Below are 21939 nucleotides of genomic sequence, written 5' to 3'. Positions count from 1 at the left end.
AGATTTCTATGAGCCTCAGCTCTAACAAAAGCTTTATGTAATCACTTTCAGAATAAGTCAAAACCAGTTCTAGCTCTCTTAGCATCTTAGGGAGTTGTATGATGAAAACACTAACTGGGAGGTGTAAGATGGAGGGCTCTTGACCTATTTTATTTAACTGCATTCAAATCCAGAATTTATCTCTAAGCGAGGGACTGAAAATAAGAAGCTCTGTTTATTATCTTTCTCTGTGAAAACTTCTTTTACCTTTATCACCAAAGTTCCTAAGACATGGGGAAACACTGATTCAGAGCACAAAGTAATCCACATCTGTAACCCATTCTTCTCTTTTACACAAGTAGTATAAAACTTTTAATCAACTACCAATACTAATAGAAACATTAGTTTATATTTCCTGGTATATAATTCTGTGTATAAATATTTTAAAATCCTACCCATGTTTAAATTCCTTGAGAAGACAGAGAATACTGCTTTTGTATTTATCAAGGTTCTATGCTCAATAATTGCATACTGAGTGATAGGTGTAGCAAATTCCACCCTTGCTGTTGGAGCTCAGTTTGGACCCAGCATTGATCAGTACCCAAAAGGGTAATTACTTCAGGCAGCCATACTTGAGACTTCCCTGGCAGTCCAGTGCTTAGAACTTCACGTTTCCACTGCAAGAAGTGGAATTCCTTGGGTGGGTTCAATCCCTGGTTGGGGAACTAAGATCCCACAAGCTGCATGGTGTGGCCAAAAAAAAGGTAGCCATTCTTTGTTGTTGAGTTGGTGCTATATCATATCTGAGATAAAAGCACTGAATCATCTCTCTGAATGAAGAAGTAGACCTGAGAACAAAAAAACAGTCTTTCGAATTCCTATTCTTATTCCCTGAAGCAGGCCTCTTCCTTCAGTCAGGAGATTAAAGGCCCTGGGGCTAGGCAGATTTTACCAGCTAATAGACTTCATGAAAGTTACCTACAGAATGAGGATGATAATATCTGCTCCACAGGGTTATTTTAAAGATGAAATGACACAGTTACAGTAGAGCTCAGTCATATCTGATTCTTTGCGGCCCCATAGACTGCAGCACACCAGGATTCCCTGTCCATCACCAATTCCCAGAGCTTGCTCATACTCCTGTCCATCGAATTGGTGATGCTATCCAACCATCTCCCTCTGTCGTCCCCTTCTCCTACCTTCAATCTTTCCCAGGATCAGGGTCTTTTCCAATGAGTCGTCCCATTAGGTGGCCAAAGTATTGGAGCTTCAGCTTCAGCACCAGTCTTTTCAATGAATATTCAGGACTGATCTCCTTTAGGATTTATCTTGCAGTCCAAGGGACTCTCAAGAGTCTTTTCCAACACCACAGTTCAAAAGCATCAATTTTCAGTGTTCAGCTTTATGGTCCAACTCTCACACCCATACATGACTACTGGAAAAACCATAGATTTGACTATACGGACCATCATGTATGCCTACCCAGTACCTGACACTTTGTAAACATTCATTAAAGGCAGCTATTATTATTTTTACTAAAAACAGTTTGGTCTGGGTACTCCCTGATGGTATCTCGAACAAAGTGAAAAGAGCAGGAAATCCTCTTTCACACAACAGGGACAGGTTTGTACCCTGATCACTTAGGCGAAGCCAAGATACCTGCTTTATTATCTAGACCTTGAAGCAGACTTAATATCCTAGAGCTGTCATAAGCTCACATCCTGTCCTCATTAGTTCAGAGTTCAATGAAAGACGCAGAGCTACTGGCATCAAGTCAGTGACAGCTGGACAGACTTTAAGAAAATCTACTTATTTGACAAAATATTTATTGGGCACTGATATTGTGCCAAAGCATGAAGCATAAAACCCACAATAAGGAATTATGATAGAAAAATAACTTTTCCTGTGTTAAAAAAAATTAAAAACAGGGGACTTCCCTGGTGGTTAAAACTCCACACTGTCACTGCAGAGGGTACGGGTTTGACCTCTGGTTGGGGAACTAAGATCCCACATGCTGCATGGCACAGCCAAAAACAAACAAACAAAAAAACATTTCAAATCAGAAATTTGAGCAAAACAAATACTAGTCATGCATTCATTCCGCATCACTTACCTGGCATTTAGAATAACAGAAAATAGGTATCTAGGTTGGTCTAATTCCAAAGAACCTAGAATTAGCATTCATCATTTCTGCTAGATCAGCACTTCTCAAAGTGTGCCTGGACACTTGCGACATTTTTCAGGAGCTCTGCTCTGCAAGGTCAAAATTATTCTCATAATAATTCTATAGTTTCATAACAGTTCATTTCTCTCTCATTCTCTTATAAGTGTACAGTGAAAATTTCCACAGCTTACATGACACATAGCAAGAAACTGAAGGCAGAATTGATGAGAATACAGCTGCTAGATGCCAAAGAGACTCAAAAATGTAAAATAATACTATTTTCACTTTTTTGTTGTTGTTTTGGGAAAGTGCTGAATAAGTTTTCATAAAGCATTAGTTAACATTACCAATACTATATATTGTTATTTATAAGCAAATGAGTAAATACTTAAAAATTTTTTTTAATTTCTAAAATGGTACATATTGATAGTTATTATCCATATAAATAAAAACTCTAGGGTTCTTGATCATTTTTAATAGTGTAAAGGAGTACTGATATACTAGTTGAAAACTACTGTCCTGGATAACATAGAGAACTCAAACTTATCTTGTGATTTTTTTTTGTTCAGTCCAAGATCAATCTGTTGCCCAAGTTTTAAATAATTTAAATTTGAATAATTTAAATAATTTAAATAATTTGACTGCCCTTTGCCTGAAGATCTGAGTAAGTAGGCATTTAGTGGTCTACAGTGGCAAACTCCTCCTTTCCACCTGCCACACCAGGAACATGAGTCTAGTGATCCAAATCCTGATTGTAATATATCTATTCTGCTCCATAGAGATCATTTCATTCTGCCCCTTTCTTGCCCTCCAGATACATGGTAGCAGCTGACCTAAGCCTGGGTTAATTTAAGATGAAATTACTCACCACTTTGCTCTTACATACTAAAGACAAGAGCTAGACCAACAATTCTTTTTGACCCACTGCAACATCATTGACGAATATGAACTATATACAAATATATTTGAAAGTCTAGATTGAGTTTCTCAACTAATGTATCATGGCAGGTAACACAGATGGACTATACTTTTTTCTTTTTTAAGGCTCATTTACTTTTAAAAATATTTATTTATTTATAGCTGTGCTGGGTCTTTGCTGCTGCTTGGGCTTTTCTCTAGTTGTGGTGAGTGGGGGCTACTCTTTGTTGCAGTGCTCAGGCTTCTCACTGTGGTGGCTTCTCTTGTTGCAGAGCACAGATTCTAGAGTGCATGGGCTTCAGTAGTTGCAGCAGTGGGCTCAAGAGTTGTGGTTTCTGGGCTCTAGACCACAGGCTGAATACTTGTGCTACATGGGCTCAGCTGCTCCTCGGCATGTGGGGTCCTCCCAGATTAGAGATCCAACCTGTGTCTCCCGCACTGGCAGGCGGATTCTTTACCAGTGAGCCACCAGGAAAGCCCCTAGATGGGCTATGCTTATGTCAAGATGTTGCTCTCAGCTCTCAGGGTGGTCCATGGGTGGATGGTAGCCAGAAACCCTGTCTGTAGCCTTTGGTCTCGTGTACCCATTGTGCATGCACATATTATTTTCTATGTGTGCAGCAACATGATTGAGTTGGGAAGCACTGGCTTAGATCAATTCTGGAAAAATACAAAAATGTCAAAACTGATATATAAAAAAGAAAAATAACCATCAAAGAAACTGAAATAGACAACAAGACGAAGACAGGAAAAATACAATAAAAAGAGAAAGGTCTTATACAGACTGATGAAGATGGCATATCATTAAATGAAGAGTACTGAGTAAATATTTTGAACCTGAATGCTGCCCCCATCCATCTTACACACACACGGAGAGATGAAAACTGAGATATTTAAAGGTAAATGTGTAGACCCATAGAAAACATTCAGAAAACAAAGATCATGGCATCCGGTCCCATCACTTCATGGGAAATAGATGGGGAAACAGTGGAAACAGTGTCAGACTTTATTTTTGGGGGCTCCAAAATCACTGCAGATGGTGACTGCAGCCATGAAATTAAAAGACGCTTATTCCTTGGAAGGAAAGTCATGTCCAATCTAGATAGCATATTCAAAAGCAGAGACGTTACTTTGCCAACAAAGGTCCGTCTAGTCAAGGCTATGGTTTTTCCAGTGGTCATGTATGGATGTGAGACTTGGACTGTGAAGAAGGCTGAGTGCCGAAGAATTGATGCTTTTGAAGTGTGGTGTTGGAGAAGACTCTTGAGAGTCCCTTGGACTGCAAGGAGATCCAACCAGTCCATTCTAAAGGAGATCAGCCCTGGGATTTCTTTGGAAGGACTGATGTTAAAGCTGAAACTCCAGTACTTTGGCCACCTCATGCGAAGAGTTGACTCATTGGAAAAGACTCTGATGCTGGGAGGGATTGGGGGCAGGAGGAGAAGGGGACGACAGAGGATGAGATGGCTGGATGGCATCACTGACTCAATGGACATGAGTCTGAGTGAACTCCGGGAGTTGGTGATGGACAGGGAGGCCTGGTGTGCTGCAATTCATGGGGTCACAAAGAGTTGGACACGACTGAGCAACTGAAATGAACTGAACTGAACTGATAGAAAACAAATTCAGAAAGTCCTTCCCCTTTACAACTGAATGCTTTTTCCTTCCTTCCATCTTTCCTTCCTCTCTTTCTGGCCACGCCACTTGGTTTGTGGGATTCTCTGATCAGGGACTGAACCCACACTCTCAGCTGTGAAAATACAGCAGAGTTCTAACCGCTGGACTGCCAGGGAATTCCCTACAATTGAATTCTTAATAAACCAATCACATAAAAAATTTGAGCAGCTTCTGTAGAGTTGAAAGGGAAGGAGAAAGTAAAAAAGATACTCAGGCAGAGGGAATAGCATGTGCTAAAGAAGAGATAAGAAAGGGCTTAGAAAACTATGCAGTGTGCAGATTGGGAGTGGGGGTGGTGACAGATAGGAGAAAAACTATACAAGCAGTTAGGGGCCAGATCACAGGTGCCTTACATGTTATGTGAAGCTTGAACAGTTGATGGAGAGTCACTGAAAAGATTTTAGGCTATTGTAAAAAATCCATGCTAGATGTAATGAAGCACTGAACTAAGGCTACAGAAATCGAAAGGCAAGGTTGGATTCAACCCAAGAGATGGCAAGAAAGTGAAACTGATAGAACTTGGTGACTGGGTAGATATAAGGATCAAAAGAAAAATGAAAAATCAAGGGTGCCTTCTATGTTTCCAGATTGGGAAACTAAGTTGATTACGATGCCTCAACCAAGTAGAGAATAAGATAAGAAAAGCAAATTTAGGAGTGAAAGATGAGTTGTCTGTATACTGAATTTGAAGTACTTGTGGAACACTGAAATGCAACAGTCTGGTAAGGCAAATAAACCTGGAAAAGGGGGCTTAAGATAACATATACACAAAGATATGAGAAAGAAGAGAGAGAATGAGAATACAGGTGGTAGCTAAAATTATGAGGGTGGATTGACTGCATAAGAAAGGAATATAAACTAAAAAGAGAACGAAGGTAAGAATACTAGGAAACACAACATAAAAGGTGAATTTAGGTGGTGGGAAGGTCAGAGGGGGAGTCGTGTCAAATGAGGCAGAGATCAAGTAAGACAAGAATTTCAGTATCCACTGGATTTGGCAATTTGGAGACCAGTGATAACCTTCACCAAATAAATTCCAGTGAAATGGAGACTCTAAAGGACAGGAGTGAGTTAGAGCAGTAAAAATATAAAGAAGAGAAAAAAAGAAGTGGAAATAGCTAGGGCTCTCTCACAAATCTTGACTAAGAAGAGAAAGGAATATCTTCACTTAGTGCAACAGAACCACTTTATCTAAAACTAATATCCCTGTGCTTTAGATCCATTCTCTTCCTGATCAGAAATTTCATTCTATTTAGTCCTCTTTTTTTCCTATTATTTTCAGCTTTGTTCTCTACTTGTTTCTTCTCAGACCTTGAATATGCTCAAGTTTTCCCAACCTAAAACAGCTCTTCCTGTCCCTCACAGCCTTTGGCTCTCACCATCTCACAAAGAAAGTTCTTGAAAAAGTTCTCTCCTCATGACTTCTCTTCTAACTCCTACTCATTCCTGAACCCTCCTATGTCTCTCATCTGGCTTCAGTCCATATTACTCCACTGAAGCTGCTCTTGCCAAAGTCGTTAATGATCTTACTGTGAAATCAAACAGATACTTTTCAGGCCCATATCTTACCTGACGACTCAGTGCCATTTGACGTTATTGAGCATGCTCTCCCCCTTGAAATGCTCTTTTCTCTTAGCTTCCTTTCTGTCACACTTTTCCCAGTAGAACTAGATTTTTTAGTATGCACTGCTAGTTTGGACAATGTGCTATGCACTTTGGAGAAGTTATTTACTTTTCTGGTTGTTTCAGTTTTTTCATCTGTAAATGAGGAATAACAACACTATCTACCTACTTCATAAAGTTACTATGAAGATTTAATGTTCAGTACTTAGAATGGTGGCTGGGACAAAGTGAGTACTTAGTAAATGCTAACTACTGATATTTTCAGGGGCTTCCCAGTTGGCTATGTGGTAAAGAATCCATCCACCTGCCAATGCAGGCAAATCGCCTCACCTTGCTGGCTCCTCACCGCCTGCATCTGGGCGGCTACCCCTCTTCCCAGGAGGTGATGTCCACATGTATGCACTGATATGATCAAATACTATATGGCTATCATACCTCATCTTCTTTTGGGTTTCTTCTTCCTTTTCGTTGTTTTTCAGTTGCTAAAGGTAGCTCGTGCTCAGCTGTGTCCAACTCTTTGTGACCATAGGCTGTAGCCCTCTAGGCTGCTCTGTCCATGGGATTTTTTCCAGGCAGGAATATTGGAATGTGTTGCCATTTCCTCTTCCAGAGATCTTCCCAACCCAGGGATCGAACTCACATCTCCTGCTTGGCACGTGAATTCTTTACTGCTGAGCCACAAGGGAAGCCCTTAGTTGCTAAGTCCTGTCCAATTCTTCTACGACCCCGTGGACTATAGCCGGCCAGGCTCCTCTGTCTACAGGATTTCCCAAGCAAGAATACTGGAGTGGGTTGCCACTTCCTCCTCCAGGAAATCTTCCTGACCCGGGGATTGAAGCTGCATCTCCTGCTTGGCAGACAGATACTTTATCACACTGAGCCACCTGAGAAGCCTGCCTTTTCCAAAAACAGTTTCCTCAGGGTTCCATGCAGATTCTTACTTTATTCTATACACTCATCCTGGGTGATCTGAGTCAATTATGGCAGACAGTCTGTATGGTTCACAGAGCACCCCTGAGATACACTCTGGGGGCCCATAAAATCAAAACTGTTTTCCTAATACTATTAAGACATTATTCGCCTTTGTTATGGTGTTGACATTTGCAACAATCATGCAAAAAGAGCAATGGTGGATACACTTACAGAACCTGAACACAAATCAAAGCAGTGGCAGCCAACTGTAGGAGTAATTACTATATTCTTTCTTGCTATAGCCTCTTGGTTAACAACGATGCCAGTTGCACTAAAGCATGCCCTTGATGAAGCAATACAAATGATTAATTTTATTAAATGCCTACTCTTGGGACTTCCCTGGTGGTTCAGTGGCTAAGACTCCATGTTCCCAAAACATGGGGCCCAGGTTCAATCCCTGGTCAGGGAACTAGATCCCACATGCTGCATGGGATTTTTTTGCATGCCACAAGAAGATCAAAGACTCCACATACCACAACTAAAACTCAGAGCAGCCAAATAAATAAACAAAATTTTTTTTTTTTTAAAGCCAATCCTTGGGTACATTTTAAAAAAAGTAGTCTGCGATAAGATGGGAAGTACACAGAAAGCACTTTTACTGCATACCGAGGGATATGGCTGTCTCAACGAAATGCACTTGTTTGACTGAATTGTATGTTCAACTAAATCACTTTTTTCAAAGAACACCATTTTTACCCACAAGAATGACTGACAGAAAAACCAAGGTTATTCAGGACCTGCGTACTTAAGATACATTTTCTTAAAAGTGAATGAAAAGAGCCTGTTACTTAAACAAAAACAAACATTCTTTCCATTGGTAAAATTCAAGCTTTTAAGTGACAGTTTGAATTTTAGAGAATTCATATCTGCCTTTGAGCTCGACAACATCCCAATACATACTTCAAGGCTTTTCTAATGAGACTGTTACAATGAGATTAACTATATGATTTTTATTAGTACCATATTATGAAATGTACATTTAAAAGATTTGTATAACTTAGGGAACCAGTATTTTTTCACGTGACCAATACATGACATCCATACAAAGTGTATGACAGACTGGTGGATTTTAACCTGAATGAAAAGCTCAATGATATGGTTTCAGATTCCACAATGCAACCAACCTTTCTTGTGTTTTGGCATAACAGCAAAGATGAAATACTTTCCCTTTCCAATAACATCTGTGTAAAGTCAGCTTTTACTTATATACTTCAACCAAACCAACATATTACAAGGAATTGAATGTAGAAGCCAGAGAGGAAAATCCAGCTATCTTCTACTAAGCTAGACATCAAAGAGATCTGCAAAAATATAAAAACCAATGTTCTTCTCACTGAATTTTTTTTGTCTGGAAAATTATCTTTCAAAAATATGTTATTTATGTTAATGTAATAGGCTTATCTTTGTTATTTTTAATGAAATAATAAGTATATCTCTTAAATTTCTCAATTTTGATTTCAAATATGAAAACATTGATAGGTATATGTAACCCACATTTAGAAAACCTTTTTGGGATCCTCAAACAGTTTTTAAGAGTAAAAAAAAAAATAATGCTGAGAACAAAAGATTTACAAATTTCTAAATTATACTATTTATTCATTTACATGCAGTTGACTCCTAGCCATATATTATTTTGTATATTCCCTAAACATATGCATCCATATCAGTGTATTTTTCTGAGTAAATTCTTAAGAGGACAGGATTTGCTATGCAAGCACATATATGTGCTTGCTGTGTACGAGGTACTGCACTTCTCAGGGATGCCTATACCACCAAATCCAAAATTTCTTGCATGGTCCATGCACAAGTAATCTTTGCAGGTTTTTTAAGGACTTTTTTTTTTTTAATTGGCCAATTTGCTCTTAAAACAAAGCAGAAACAAACTACAAAAAAGAAAACCTTTATGACATATACTATCCTAAGCCACCACAAGGCATATACTGGATTATACCAGACTATTCTTCACTCCCATTGCCATCAGTTAGCTTCACTTAGATCTATAAGAATTAAGATGATTAATAACTGTGCAATTGGATGAACCTACTTGGTACTGTCATGAGAAAAGAAGGATCAACATTCTACTTATACCTTAACCTTATTATGAAGGAAATAAGTCTCGAGATTAAGAATTACTTAGAGTATATATTAAAATGTTTCACTAACACAAACTAATTTAAGACTAAGTTGTAGTTTTATTATAGAGTAGCTAATGAATATTTTATAGAGCAGCAGTTCTCAAAATATTGCTGGAGAACTGCTGTGTGTCAGTGAGTGTGTTCTTGCTCAGCTATGTCCAACTCTGTGACCCCATGGACTGTAGCCCACAAGGCTACTCTGTCCATGGGATTTTCCTGGCAAGAATACTGGAATGGATTGTCATTTCCTTCTCGAGGGGATCTTCCCGAACCAGGGATCAAACCCATGTCTCCTACTATACCACTTCGTCATCTGGAGAACAGCTGCAGTTCCCTAAGACTCTCACTGTTTCATAACTCTTCCTTTTCCAACTACGTACATACGTTTTATTTCATTAAACATATTCACCTTTTTTAAGTGGATGAACGCTGGGCTGGAAGAAGCGCAAGCTGGAATCAACATTGCCGGGAGAAATATCAAAACCTCAGATATGCAGATGACACCACCCTTGTGGCAGAAAGTGAAGAGGAACTAAAAAGCCTCTTGGTGAAAGTGAAAGAGGAGAGTGAAAAAGTTGGTTTAAAGCTCAACATTCAGAAAACGAAGATCATGGCATCTGGTCCCATCACTTCATGGGAAATAGATGGGGAAACAGTGGAAATAGTGTCAGACTTTATTTTTTTGGGCTCCAAAATCACTGCAGATGGTGACTGCAGCCATGAAATTAAAAGACGCTTACTCCTTGGAAGAAAAGTTATGACTAACCTAGATAGCATATTCAAAAGCAGAGACATTACTTTGCCAACAAAGGTCCGTCTAGTCAAGGCTATGATTTTTCCAGTGGTCATGTATGGATGTTAGAGTTGGACTGTGAAGAAGGCTGAGCGCCGAAGAATTGATGCTTTTGAACTGTGGTGTTGAAGACTCTTGAGAGTCCCTTGGACTGCAAGGAGATCCAACCAGTCCATTCTGAAGGAGATCAGCCCTGGGATTTCTTTGGAAGGACTGATGCTAAAGCTGAAACTCCAGTACTTTGGCCACCTCATGCGAGAGTTGACTCATTGGAAAAGACTCTCATGCTGGGAGGGATTGCGGGCAGGAGGAGAAGGGGGCGTCAGAGGATGAGATGGCTGGATGGCATCACTTAATTCGATGGACATGAGTCTGGGTGAACTCTGGGAGTTGGTGATGGACAGGGAGGCCTGGCGTGCTGGGATTCATGGGGTCGCTAAGAGTCGGACACGACTGAGTGACTGAACTGAACTGAACTGAATTATACTACTTAATTTGCTTAAACCAGAAACACAAATGCATGCCAAATAATAGTATTAGTATTAGTTGCTCAATTGTGTCCAACTTTTTGTGACCCCATGGACTGTAGCCTGCCAGGCTCCTCTGTCCATGGGATTCTCTAGGCAAAAATACTGGAGTGGGTTAGATAACAGTTAACAAAAAGCTCTTTCTTAAGAAGTTTTTACCATTCTTCATAATTCAAGAAACAAGTGCTTGTGGGATATTAAGCCTATATTTCAGTTAATAATGTTAAAAGGAACCATGTCCACCTCTTCCAAACTCCCATGACTTAATCCTGTGCACACACTCATTACTCTATTTTAACCACTGTTTTTCTTGTTCTCTTCCTGCAGGCAGGCACTATGACTTACTTTTTCACTCTTGGCACACAGTTTGATATCTGATATACACTAAGTTCTCAATACATAATCATTGAAGAATGAACAGATGAACAAATGGGTAAAAATTTAATTCTCAACTAAAAAGGTAAAGTGTTTCAAGGAAATGTGCCACCTGTCCTCCTGAGTCATAAGATAACCTACCAGCTCCATGTCAGAGGTCACTGATTTCTGGAGAATCAGTAGAAATTGAAATTAACTAATTTCATTCTGTAACTGGAGACTTCCCCCAAGAAGTATTAAACACAACCACAATAATGTGATTTAGTTTGAGACCCTATGTGCCTATAATTGAGACTTCTTACAAATGCTGACACTAACCCAGAGCTACAGACTATAAGTAATACCCTTTTTAAGAAACTCCATAGTTTTAAGAAGAATATAATAGTGTGGTTATTCTTATTGCCTTATCAGGGCTGTGTAGCACTTCATGTACTTGACAAACTTGTTTGTTTACACATTAACTACTCTGATTGAGGTGATATATAAAAAACAACTCTAAAGCAATATTTGGCTAGAATGCACGGTTAACCAACAATGACTCAAAACAGACTATACCTATTTAACTCATTCAGAAGAAGATTTACATTCAAAAAAATCCATTACTATAAATTTTTTTTTTTAAGAAAGCCCCATTGTTTAAGTTTGGCCCAATAAACCCAGGACAAATCACGTTCTGGTGCTAGAAAATTGAATCAAATGTGAATCTATATTAAAATTCTCTTCTTGATTATTAATACTTGTTTGAATGACTATTATCAACACTGGTCAACAGAAATAATGTGTTGTCAGCAGAAATCACTGTGTCAACAGAAATAATTTAAAATCTTCTAACAGCCACTTTTAAAAAAGTAAAAAAGAAACAGGTGAAATTAATTTTGAAAATATACTTTGTTTAACTTGATATATCCAAAATATGATCATGTCAATATGCAATCAGTGTTAAAAATTGAGGTATTTTACATTCTTTTTTTTTCTCCTGCACTAAGTCTTCAAAATTTGGTGTGTATTTTATAATTAGATCACATCTTAATGCTGACCAGTTGCATCTGAAACCCCTCAAAGCTAGTAGCTATTGTACTAGCTGGTGGCCACTATACTGGAGACCACAGCAGTAGGTAATTCACAGAGAATTCTTCATATCTAGGAAAACTGGTTTCAGATTTTTTTTTTGTTAGTTAAAAGTGACTATGGTTAACTCCTTTCGCAGTAACATCCCAATTAACTTTCCCAAAGATAAAGTAGGAGTAGATTTAAGTACAAGAGCCCAAAACTCAGTGAATTCTTTAGAAGGCAGCTTTATCTGCCTAAAACTATCTCTGATGAGAAAGTCAAAATAGGTACAGCTCCCCTTCCCACTCTAAAGGAAAGGTACAGACTTCCCTTGATGCCGCCTCTTCATTAATTTCTTCTTTACCCATCTAGGAGACCCTAGTTTTCTGACTCAGGAAGTGGCTAAGGCAAAAATATCTGACGTGTTTCTTTTCTGTGATGAATATACTGTCACCAGGAACCTGACCTTAGTCGTGACAGTATTCAGGGTTGTCTGCAGAACTTCAACACCCACTGCACAGAAAGGGCTGGGGAAAGTCTTCCAAGAGAGAAAGGCTTCTGATTATCTGGAGCTTAGTAGGAGGCAGATTCTCAGATAAGGGCAGAGTTACATAGGCTTTTTCAATCTCACTCTGCTGGATCTGTAAACCTGATTTACAATTCAATAAAGCCCAAAAGAATATATTTAGGAATGCAGTGGAATGGGCAGTCTCCCTTACAACCTAGTCAGCAGCTGTATCCATTCTTCCCAAAGTACCTCTCCAGTCTGGAGGACCAATTCTGCGTCACAATGTTGGAACATGACATGGACCTAGAAGGAGGGCAGCAGGTCTGCTAGAAAGAGGAAAAGTTCTTCCTCCACTCAAAGGAAGTGGAGAAGAATGGGGGAAAGAAAAAAGAAAAGGCAGTATACAGCAGAGGCAGCCAGGCTTACAAGAGGAAGATGAAATGAGTGGCTAAAAAATGTGTATAAACACGCGCACGCGCGCACACACACACAAGAGTCACTGCTTTTGTTTCTAGTTACAAGACAGGACTATACATGAGTCTATTTAGTGCCCTGTGCCACAGAATGGTATTGAGAAAGCTCCTTTCTCAATATGCCAGTGAGGTTGCCTTGGAGGTAACGAGAGAAAAGGGGATTGGAATAATAAATGAGCAGCAAGGAGAGGTATAATCTATCTTCTGTATAATTTACAAAACAATTATCTCTGGCAACATAAAGCTCCTACTGCAATACCATATTCAAAGTAAATGACCCCTATGTAGCTCTGATGATATCAATATTAAGTCTCAAGCTCATATTTGAACCCAAGGAACAAGTGCTCAGGGACTATGTAGACATTAAATTTCAAACAATTTTACCTTTAAGATCCAATTTATGAACATGCCAGACCTAGCTTGGACTATTCATTCTCTCAAGTCTCAATCATTAACATAATATTATAACAAGTTTTAAAGAACAGGTGGAAGAGTTTCTTATCTCTCTTTTGATAGGATAAAAGGGTGGCATGAGTGTGTGCATGGGTAGTGGGGAGAAAAAAGAAACCACAGAAAGGTGCCCAACATGCAAATATAGTATGGTGAAATTTAAGGAAAAAAGGAATTAGTTTCGTCTCTCTCAGTCAAGACAAACATCTATTGCATGCTGAAGATCTAGATTCTGTTTACTCCTCTGGGTATCTGAGTAGATGAGGGTGGATCCTTCTCAAACATTCAATCAGTATTTACTGACCACATGCCACATCTAAGGTATTTCACAAGGTGCAAGCCACCACAATACAACCACTCAGCAGAGGCCCACAAAGGAAAGCCTCTATTCTTGGGTAGGACATAATCTACCATCTGCAGTTCTTTAGTGAAATGGCTAGATACACTTTATTTATGGTCAGGTGGCTTTCAAATCATCCCTATCAGATGAGGCTGCAGCTCTCCAGGGAATGTGGGAACTTAAAAAAATAAACGCTCTGTGTAGCTGATGAGAAGAAAAAGTAAGAATAAACTATAAACTCTATTTATTCTTTAGGATATTCTTAAAACAGAGATAATTTATCAAAGTGCATAGTGTAAGACATTAAAATATGCAGGACAATTTGAAGCAACAAATGCAAAGTTCAAGTCAAACACATTATATTAACCAAGAATAAGATGAACATGGATCTGTTCTCCAAATCCTAGAATACTAGGAACAGCAGTATTAAATCTTAATTCTCGAAGGGAAGTTTAAAGTGGCCATATAGTACAGCGGAAAGAGAATGGGGCTGAGAAAAACAATCTGAATCTTGGTTCCACCTCCTCCTTCAGGTGAGTATGCAACATGTGAAAAGCTGAAAATGTTTCTAAGCCTTAAGTTTACTGTTTATATAAAAGGAAGCTGGAGTTCTAGTTCTTACAGCCTATGGTTATCATATGAATCATTTTTAGAAACTAAGTAGTTAGGACTTGAGAAAGAAGAAAACGTAGGAAAGAGACTGATCCAGTACTTTAGCTGTAAATTCTATTGCTAACTAAAGTGGTTAGATCTTAAAGAGAAACAAAATAGCAAGAATGTGGCTAGGGTTAAACTTTCCTAAGATCAAACATGAGATGAACAAGGTACCTATTCTTACTATCCAAGAAATACCATACTAGAATGCTCTCACATCAGTATTCCCACCCATCCCTTCTCCCCTGACACTGGAGCACCACAGAAACATTCGGATAGAATTCCCGCAGGTAAAAAGGATCCTTTCCAGTGGCGGTGCCAGGGGATACGTAAGTCTTCACAGTCACCTGGGGAAACTCTTTGGAAATTTGAATATATATCCAAGTTTATATAAAATCAGTGTTTATAAGCAACAAGTTATCTCCTCTTACCACTAACTTGGGGAAAACTTCCATATTGTTAAACATTTATATGAAAAGCAGAGAATCTTTTGCCTAGGATGATGAACTTTTTTTTTTCTTTCCTGAACTGTGTATTTCCTTTTTGGTCATTATACTTTCTCTTTTTTTTTCAGCTCTCATACACAGATGCTATGATGGAGGGTACCTGGACCTAGTTTACTCCTAAGAGGGACAAGTGGTTTGTGCCTCCACCTCAGGAACACTTAATATAATGACTATACTTAAAGAATTGTAATGCTAAGTTGCCGAGGACCCAGAAAAGGCATTTGGTTCTTTTGGCTTCATTTGCTTCAGTTAAAAGAATCTTTATTTTTACACTTAAACCTTTGGTAGAGCACTCTGATGAAAATACATAAACACTGTGAATAAACGGATGGATGGTGGGTAACACATAACACATTTTTTTTTTCACATAACACATTTTTGTGTCAGAAATAGTGGGCAAAGAAGTAATCCAAAACAGATTAATATTAATTTTTCAGACAGTAACAGAGTAGTCTATCTGCAATATATGCCCATCCTCGAAAGGGCATTATTGCTCTAGATACTGGCCAAAAGAAAGAAAGATGTCAAAAAAAAAAAAAGAAAGATGTCAAAGTTCCACCCTCATTACCTGAGACCTATGTAAAAAGTCACCTTTCCAGGCGGGGTGAGTAGGCTTGATCAAAATCACCCACAGCTACAAGTTCACACTGTAAAATCACCACCACATCAAGTCCTCAGTGAGTATCTTTATCTTAGCAGTCAGGAGCCGCTCAAAGAAAAGTGAAAACACTTCTGTCAAGAACACATGGTCGCTGAGAAGCTGGCTCAACGCAACAGGCTTACAAGCCCTAAGGCTGTCCATCCTTTCAGAATGATCACTCCTCCTCCCATTTCAGGCCTCCAAGGCCCTTTCTGCAACTCATTTGACACCTTTTCGCGCTCTGGAAACCTCAGGCTCCACCACACCCTGCCAGATTTCTACTCCTACGAGCTCTGGTACAACTTTACTGAAACACACACACACAAACACACACACACGTCCATGAGCTGACGAACCAAGGCTTAGGGCCTAACTAATCCCGTGCCTCTCAATTCCCAGAAACTAAAGTGCCCTCACAAATCTTAGCTTCCCATGAACCCGCTCCTTTCAGCTTGGCTCTTGACGGCCCCAACTAGTTCTGGTTCTCTTAGCCCTTTCTTGTTTCCCGCCTCGGGTTCTCGGTCGCAGCTCACATTCAACCTGTTTCCTGGTCTGCAGAATCCTTGAAGGTTGGGGAGAGGCCTATGAGACACCCCCGCAAGTGACCTCCGGGCTCTACAACTAAATGGGTCCAGCGTCCCCTGCGACTCTCACTCTTTTAATGACCAAGCCCCAAACTCCCTGTCTTTACCTAGGCTCCACGACCACCGCGGCCACCCTCCCGAGCATCTCCCGCGCGGCCCAGACTCTCCCAGGCCCCTGCTTCCGGGCTTTCCTGCAATTCGTCTTCCGGTCCCGGACCTCGGTCTTTCGCCTTGGACCGGCTTCACCAGCCCGCGCCCCCGGCCCTTCGCACCGCTCGCCCGCGGGCTCTCACCGCTCGAAGAGCAGCCTCACGGAGAACACTCCCGCCGCCAGTGGGAACACCGAGAGGATGTGCCGGGCCCGCGGGTAGCCGTAGCCGTCGCCCTGCCCCTCGAAGTTAGCCCAGCTCACGTTCTGGGGCAGCCAGAAGCGCTCGCTCCACAGCCAGCCCCACAGCAGGCCCAGGGCTCCCGCCGCCGCTGTCGCCATCTTACGCCCGCCCCGCGGCCCCAGCCGCCACAGCTTCAGCTGCCGCCACAGCCAACGGAACCCGCGGGGAGGCGGCCCCGGGGCGGGGCCGGACCGGCGGCCACCCCCTTCCGGCCCCTTCTCATCCACTCCACGTCTCAGCCCGCCTCCTCCGCGAGGCTGGGCCTCTTCACCGCCCATCCCGCCTCCCCGCCCACCTTCCTCTCTGCAGCTTCCCCCGCCGCCTCTTCTCGGGACTCCGCCCTCTAGTCCCAACCACTCCCCTCCCTTTCCCGCCCCGCCTCCACCCAGCCCTGGCCCCACCCCCGAGGCACTCAACTCTGGTCTCACCCTTTTCCTCCTCCCTCTCTCCCGTCATGCTATGGCTACACCCCTTATTTCAGGCATGGCTCCTTTATGGGGACATTTTTCTCAGTCCAGCCAGCTTAAAACGATATCTGCTCCTTGGAAGGCCATGTCTCTCTCTCTCCCTCCCGCTCCCAGCCCCATTTCTCACTAGGGTTTATCTCCATCTCAGCTGGTCCCGCCTATCAGCAGCGTTCTTTCTGCTTTCTCTCCCTTTTCTCTCCACACTTTCTCTCCCTTCTTGCCTCTCCACGATCTCAACCCACTTTCACTGTATATCGCTTAAAGTGGGCTTTCAAAAAACAAAATTCTTTTATTCTCATGGGAAAAGGAAATAGAAGGTATATAAAGGGAAAAGATGTTGATGACCAACGTTTAATGAAGTTTACTATATGCCAGGAACTGCACTAAACGTTTTACACACAGTATTTAACTTCCTCATTCTATGAAGTGGGTGTTTTATTCACTATTTTATGAATAAGTAAACTGAGGTCCAAAGAGTAGCTTGCCCGAGGTTATATAAACAAGTGGTAGAGGTGAGCTTCAGAACTGGAAAGTCTTTAGACTCCAAAACCCTGAGGCTTTATCCGACAAACTTCCTTAATTCTACATTTCCACATTGAACATTGACCTCTTTTGTGGATCTACATAAACAGTGAGGGGAGCCATAGGCAAGAAACCTTCAAAACACTGAACTCTAAATTGTTCCTCAACTGCTGGAGAACCTGAACCCTGGGTGCCACCCATTCAAACCTAGCTACAAGCTTAATTACCACATGCTACCTAGAATGATCTGAAAAAAGATTATAGAACTAATCTTGTTTATAGACAGAGTATCTTTATTCCAATAGGCATGCTTGCAGCAGAAGGTAGACTTTCAAAGGGAACAGAAGAAGAGAAATAAAAGGAGCCACCTTAAAGAACAGACTAAAAGATGTGCTTTAATTCCAGTGGTTCTCAAGCCTTAAGTGTGCTACAGCTTAGACATTAGCTTGTTCCATCTCCTACATCCAGTCCCATCACTTCATGGCAAACAGATGGGGGAAACAGTGGAAACAGTGAGAGGCTTTATATTTTGGGGCTCCAGAATCACTGCAGATGATGACTGCAGCCATGAAATTAAAAGACACTTGCTTCTTGCAAGAAAAGCTATGACCAACCTAGATAGCATATTAAAAAGCAGAGACACAAAGTATATAGTGTCCTATATACTTTGTGCATTCATTACTTTGTAAAATAGGGAATTATGTCTTGGTAGGTTGCTGAAAGAATTTTCTGAGGATAATACCTGTGAGTCAGCCGTATCTGATTTTCTGTAGTAGTTTTAAGAGATCCCTGTGGAGGACTATAGAGATGGATGGGACCACTCCACACCTTTGCTTCATCAGTGTCAGGGAAACACCCTGGGAAAAACATTTGTGAGGTTGGTCATCCGCCTCTATTTTTATCTGCCCCAGAATTAAGAGCTGCACTTTCAGCAGGGAAGATGAGTGCTAGGACAAGCATGGCCCTGGCATCTCAATAGCTATTTCTGGTCCTGAGATGGGGCACGTGGACAGGGAGATGTAGAGAGTGAGGAAGCCCCCTCGTGATCCAGGAAACTGTGAAGAGCATATGCTTATCTTCTCATCTCCTTTCTCTTTCACCCTTAAGCATCTTCTCATGACCTTTGACTTTTTTTTGTAGTCATCCTTGTTTTTTTGCTGTTGTTGACTTAACTAGATATTAAAAGGAGCAAAAGGATAAAAAATAAATAAATAAATAAAAAATAAAAAGCAGAGACATTACTTTGCCAACAAAGGTCCATCTAGTCAAAGCTGTGGTTTTTCCAGTAGTCATGTATGGATGTGAGAGTTGGACTATAAAGAAAGCTGAGCACCGAAGAATTTATGCTTTTGAAATGTGGTGTTGGAGAAGACTCTTGAGAGTCCCTTGGACTGCAAGGAGATCCAACCTGTCAATCCTAAAGGAAATCAGCCCTGAATATTCATTGGAAAGACTGATGCTGAAGCTGAAACTCCAATACTTTGGCCACCTGATGCGAACAACTGACTCATTTGAAAAGACCCTGATGCTGGGAAAGATTGAAGGCGGAAAGAGAAGGGGACGACAGAGGATGAGATGGTTGGATGGCATCACAGACATGATGGACATAAGTTTGACTAAGGTCCAGGAGCTGGTGATGGACAGGGAAGCCTGGAGTGCTGCAGTCTATGAGTTTGCAAAGAGTTGGACATGACTGAGCGACTGAACTGATCTCCTACATAGAGAATTTGCTAAAAGTTTGCTAAAAGTTTCCTGGGCTCCATCCGAAGTTTTGACTCAGGAAGTTCAGGGTAGGCCCAGGAATGCGTATTTCTAACAAACTCAGAGGTCATGCCACTGCTGCTAGTCTAAAACCATGCCTGAAACCGTTTTCATCCAAACTCAAATAGTTTTGATGGTAACTACCTTATATTCAAGATAAAACAAAGAACATACTAACTTCCTGTAGGCCTGTATAAGGCCACAGGAACTTATACACCATGATCTTGGTCTTAAGACCTATTCCCAGAAAAACACTTGTAACATTCCTCAACCTCTTGGTTGTAAGAAAACATACTGCTGACGAAATATGTGAGAACAAACTTAGTATAGGTCTCACTTAGGCCAGGGGTGATTTGACCTGCAAGCTGGCAGAACTAAGTTGGCCCTTGTAGCAAGTCATGAACAGAGTCTCCTTAATCATTTCAGGTCCCAAAGCAGGCCTTTTCCTGCTTCACCAACAGAAAAATTCACGTCATTCTACTGTCAACCTTGACATAGTCCAAGAAGCTGCCTTCATTCAGAGAGCTAAGAGAATAAATGCTTTTTGTTTGGCTGTAGGTGCTTTTGTTTTCTAAGAATATTTAGTATCATCTGGACCATTCCAAAGGCTTTGACTGTGTGGATCACAATAAACTGTGGAAAATTCTGAAAGAGATGGGAATACTAGACCACCTGACCTGCCTCTTGAGAAACCTATATGCAAGTCAGGAAGCAACAGTCAGAACTGGACATGGAACAACAGACTGGTTCCAAATAGGAAAAGGACTACGTCAAGGCTGTATATTGTCACCCTGCTTATTTAACTTCTATGCAGAGTACATCATGAGAAACGCTGGGCTGGAAGAAGCACAAGCTGGAATCAAGATTGCCAGGAGAAATATCAATAGCCTCAGATATGCAGATGACACCACCCTTATGGCAGAAAGTGAAGAGGAACTAAAAAGCCTCTTGATGAAAGTGAAAGAGGAGAGTGAAAAAGTTGGCTTAAAGCTCAACATTCAGAAAACAAAGATCATGGCATCTGGTCCCATCACTTCATGGCAAATAGATGGGGAAACAGTGGAAACAGTGTCAGACTTTATTTTTTTGGGCTCCAAAATCACTGCAGATGGTGATTGTAGCCATGAAATTAAAAGACGCTTACTCCTTGGAAGGAAAGTTATGACCAACCTACATAGCATATTCAAAAGCAGAGACATTACTTTGCCAACAAAGGTCCGTCTACTCAAGGCTATGGTTTTTCCAGTGGTTATGTATGGATGTAAGAGTTGGACTGTGAAGAAAGCTGAGCGCCAAAGAATTGATGCTTTTGAACTGTGGTATTGGAGAAGACTCTTGAGAGTCCCTTGGACTGTAAGGAGATCCAACAAATCCATCCTAAAGGAGATCAGCCCTGGGTGTTCTTTGGAAGGAATGATGCTAAAGCTGAAACTCCAGTACTTTGGCCACCTCATGTGAAGAGTTGACTCACTGGAAAAGACTCTGATGCTGGGAGGGATTGTGGGCAGGAGGAAAAGGGGACGACAGAGGATGAGATGGCTGGATGGCATCACCGACTCGATGGACGTGAGTTTGAGTGAACTCCGAGAGATGGTGATGGAAAGGGAGGCCTGGTGTGCTGCGACTAATGGGGTCGCAAAGAGTCAGACACGACTGAGCGACTGAACTGAACTGAACTAGTCATTCTCTTGATATAAGAATATCCTTTTATTGTATTGATTATGGAACTAATTCTTGTCTCCACTCTCTATACTTATATCTATCTTAGCCCTTGAAAGGCAAGGAAAAATTCTTCCCAGGATAATTGCAGTCCTCACATACCTATATATGGTGACATACTCAACTCAGTGGTAAAGAATTTGCCTGCAATGCAGGAGACACAGGAGATGCGAGTTCAATCCCAGGGTAGCGAAGATCCCCTGGAGGCGGAAATGGCAACCCATTCCAGTATTCTTGCCTGGAAAATTCCATGGATAGAGCAGCCTACTGAGCTACAGTACATAGGGTTGCAAGGAGTTGGACACAACTGAGCAGGCACACACTCAACTGATACCCTCTAAATGCCTACCATAGGCCCTCACTTTTTGTATAAGGTTAGTAGATGTGATGAGTACCATGTGGATGGGTTAGAGCAATAGTGAGTCACAAAGTAAAGGTAGCTAAACTCAAACAGGATTGGATATTTTGTAAAAGTCAGCAGGTACTTGTGGATTAACTGTTCATTGAACAGGGCTTTCAGGGCTTTCTAAATTACTTCAGCCTGTAGTGGAGTAAAGAACAGAGTTAAGAGCAGATAGTAGTATCCAGCCATCCACTTTGATGACCAGGCAAGAAAGTGGAACACACAGCAACCCTGAAAAATGTTAACAGATGACTCAAAAAGCATTTTTGTCTCCAAGGAAATCTACACTCCCATTTAAAAAAGAAAG

At 41.0% G+C, this 21939-nt stretch overlaps 1 protein-coding gene across 6 annotated transcripts in view; it reads right to left on the bottom strand.

Annotated features, from left to right (window-relative positions):
• The window catches only part of CERS5 (ceramide synthase 5), a 31785-nt gene extending 12813 nt beyond the window's left edge, over positions 1 to 18972 (bottom strand). For 2 of the 6 annotated variants that reach the window (XM_086399503.1, XM_086399502.1), the window contains exon 1: positions 16662 to 18972. In XM_086399503.1, coding sequence (XP_086255629.1) covers positions 16662 to 17038 — 377 coding nt within the window. In that variant the 5' untranslated portion in view covers positions 17039 to 18972. Of the gene's footprint in view, positions 1 to 15712 lie in introns of all 6 variants that reach the window. The other 4 variants (XM_086399506.1, XM_086399504.1, XM_086399505.1 and 1 more) reach the window with 4 other exon arrangements.
• Positions 18973 to 21939: the final 2967 nt, after the last annotated feature.

This window comes from Bos grunniens, chromosome 5, assembly GCF_055505025.1.
Source record: "Bos grunniens cultivar Pamir isolate PY7600 chromosome 5, Bosgru_T2T1.0, whole genome shotgun sequence".
Classification (NCBI taxonomy): domain Eukaryota; kingdom Metazoa; phylum Chordata; class Mammalia; order Artiodactyla; family Bovidae; genus Bos; species Bos grunniens.
This window is presented reverse-complemented; position numbering and strand designations above follow the sequence as displayed.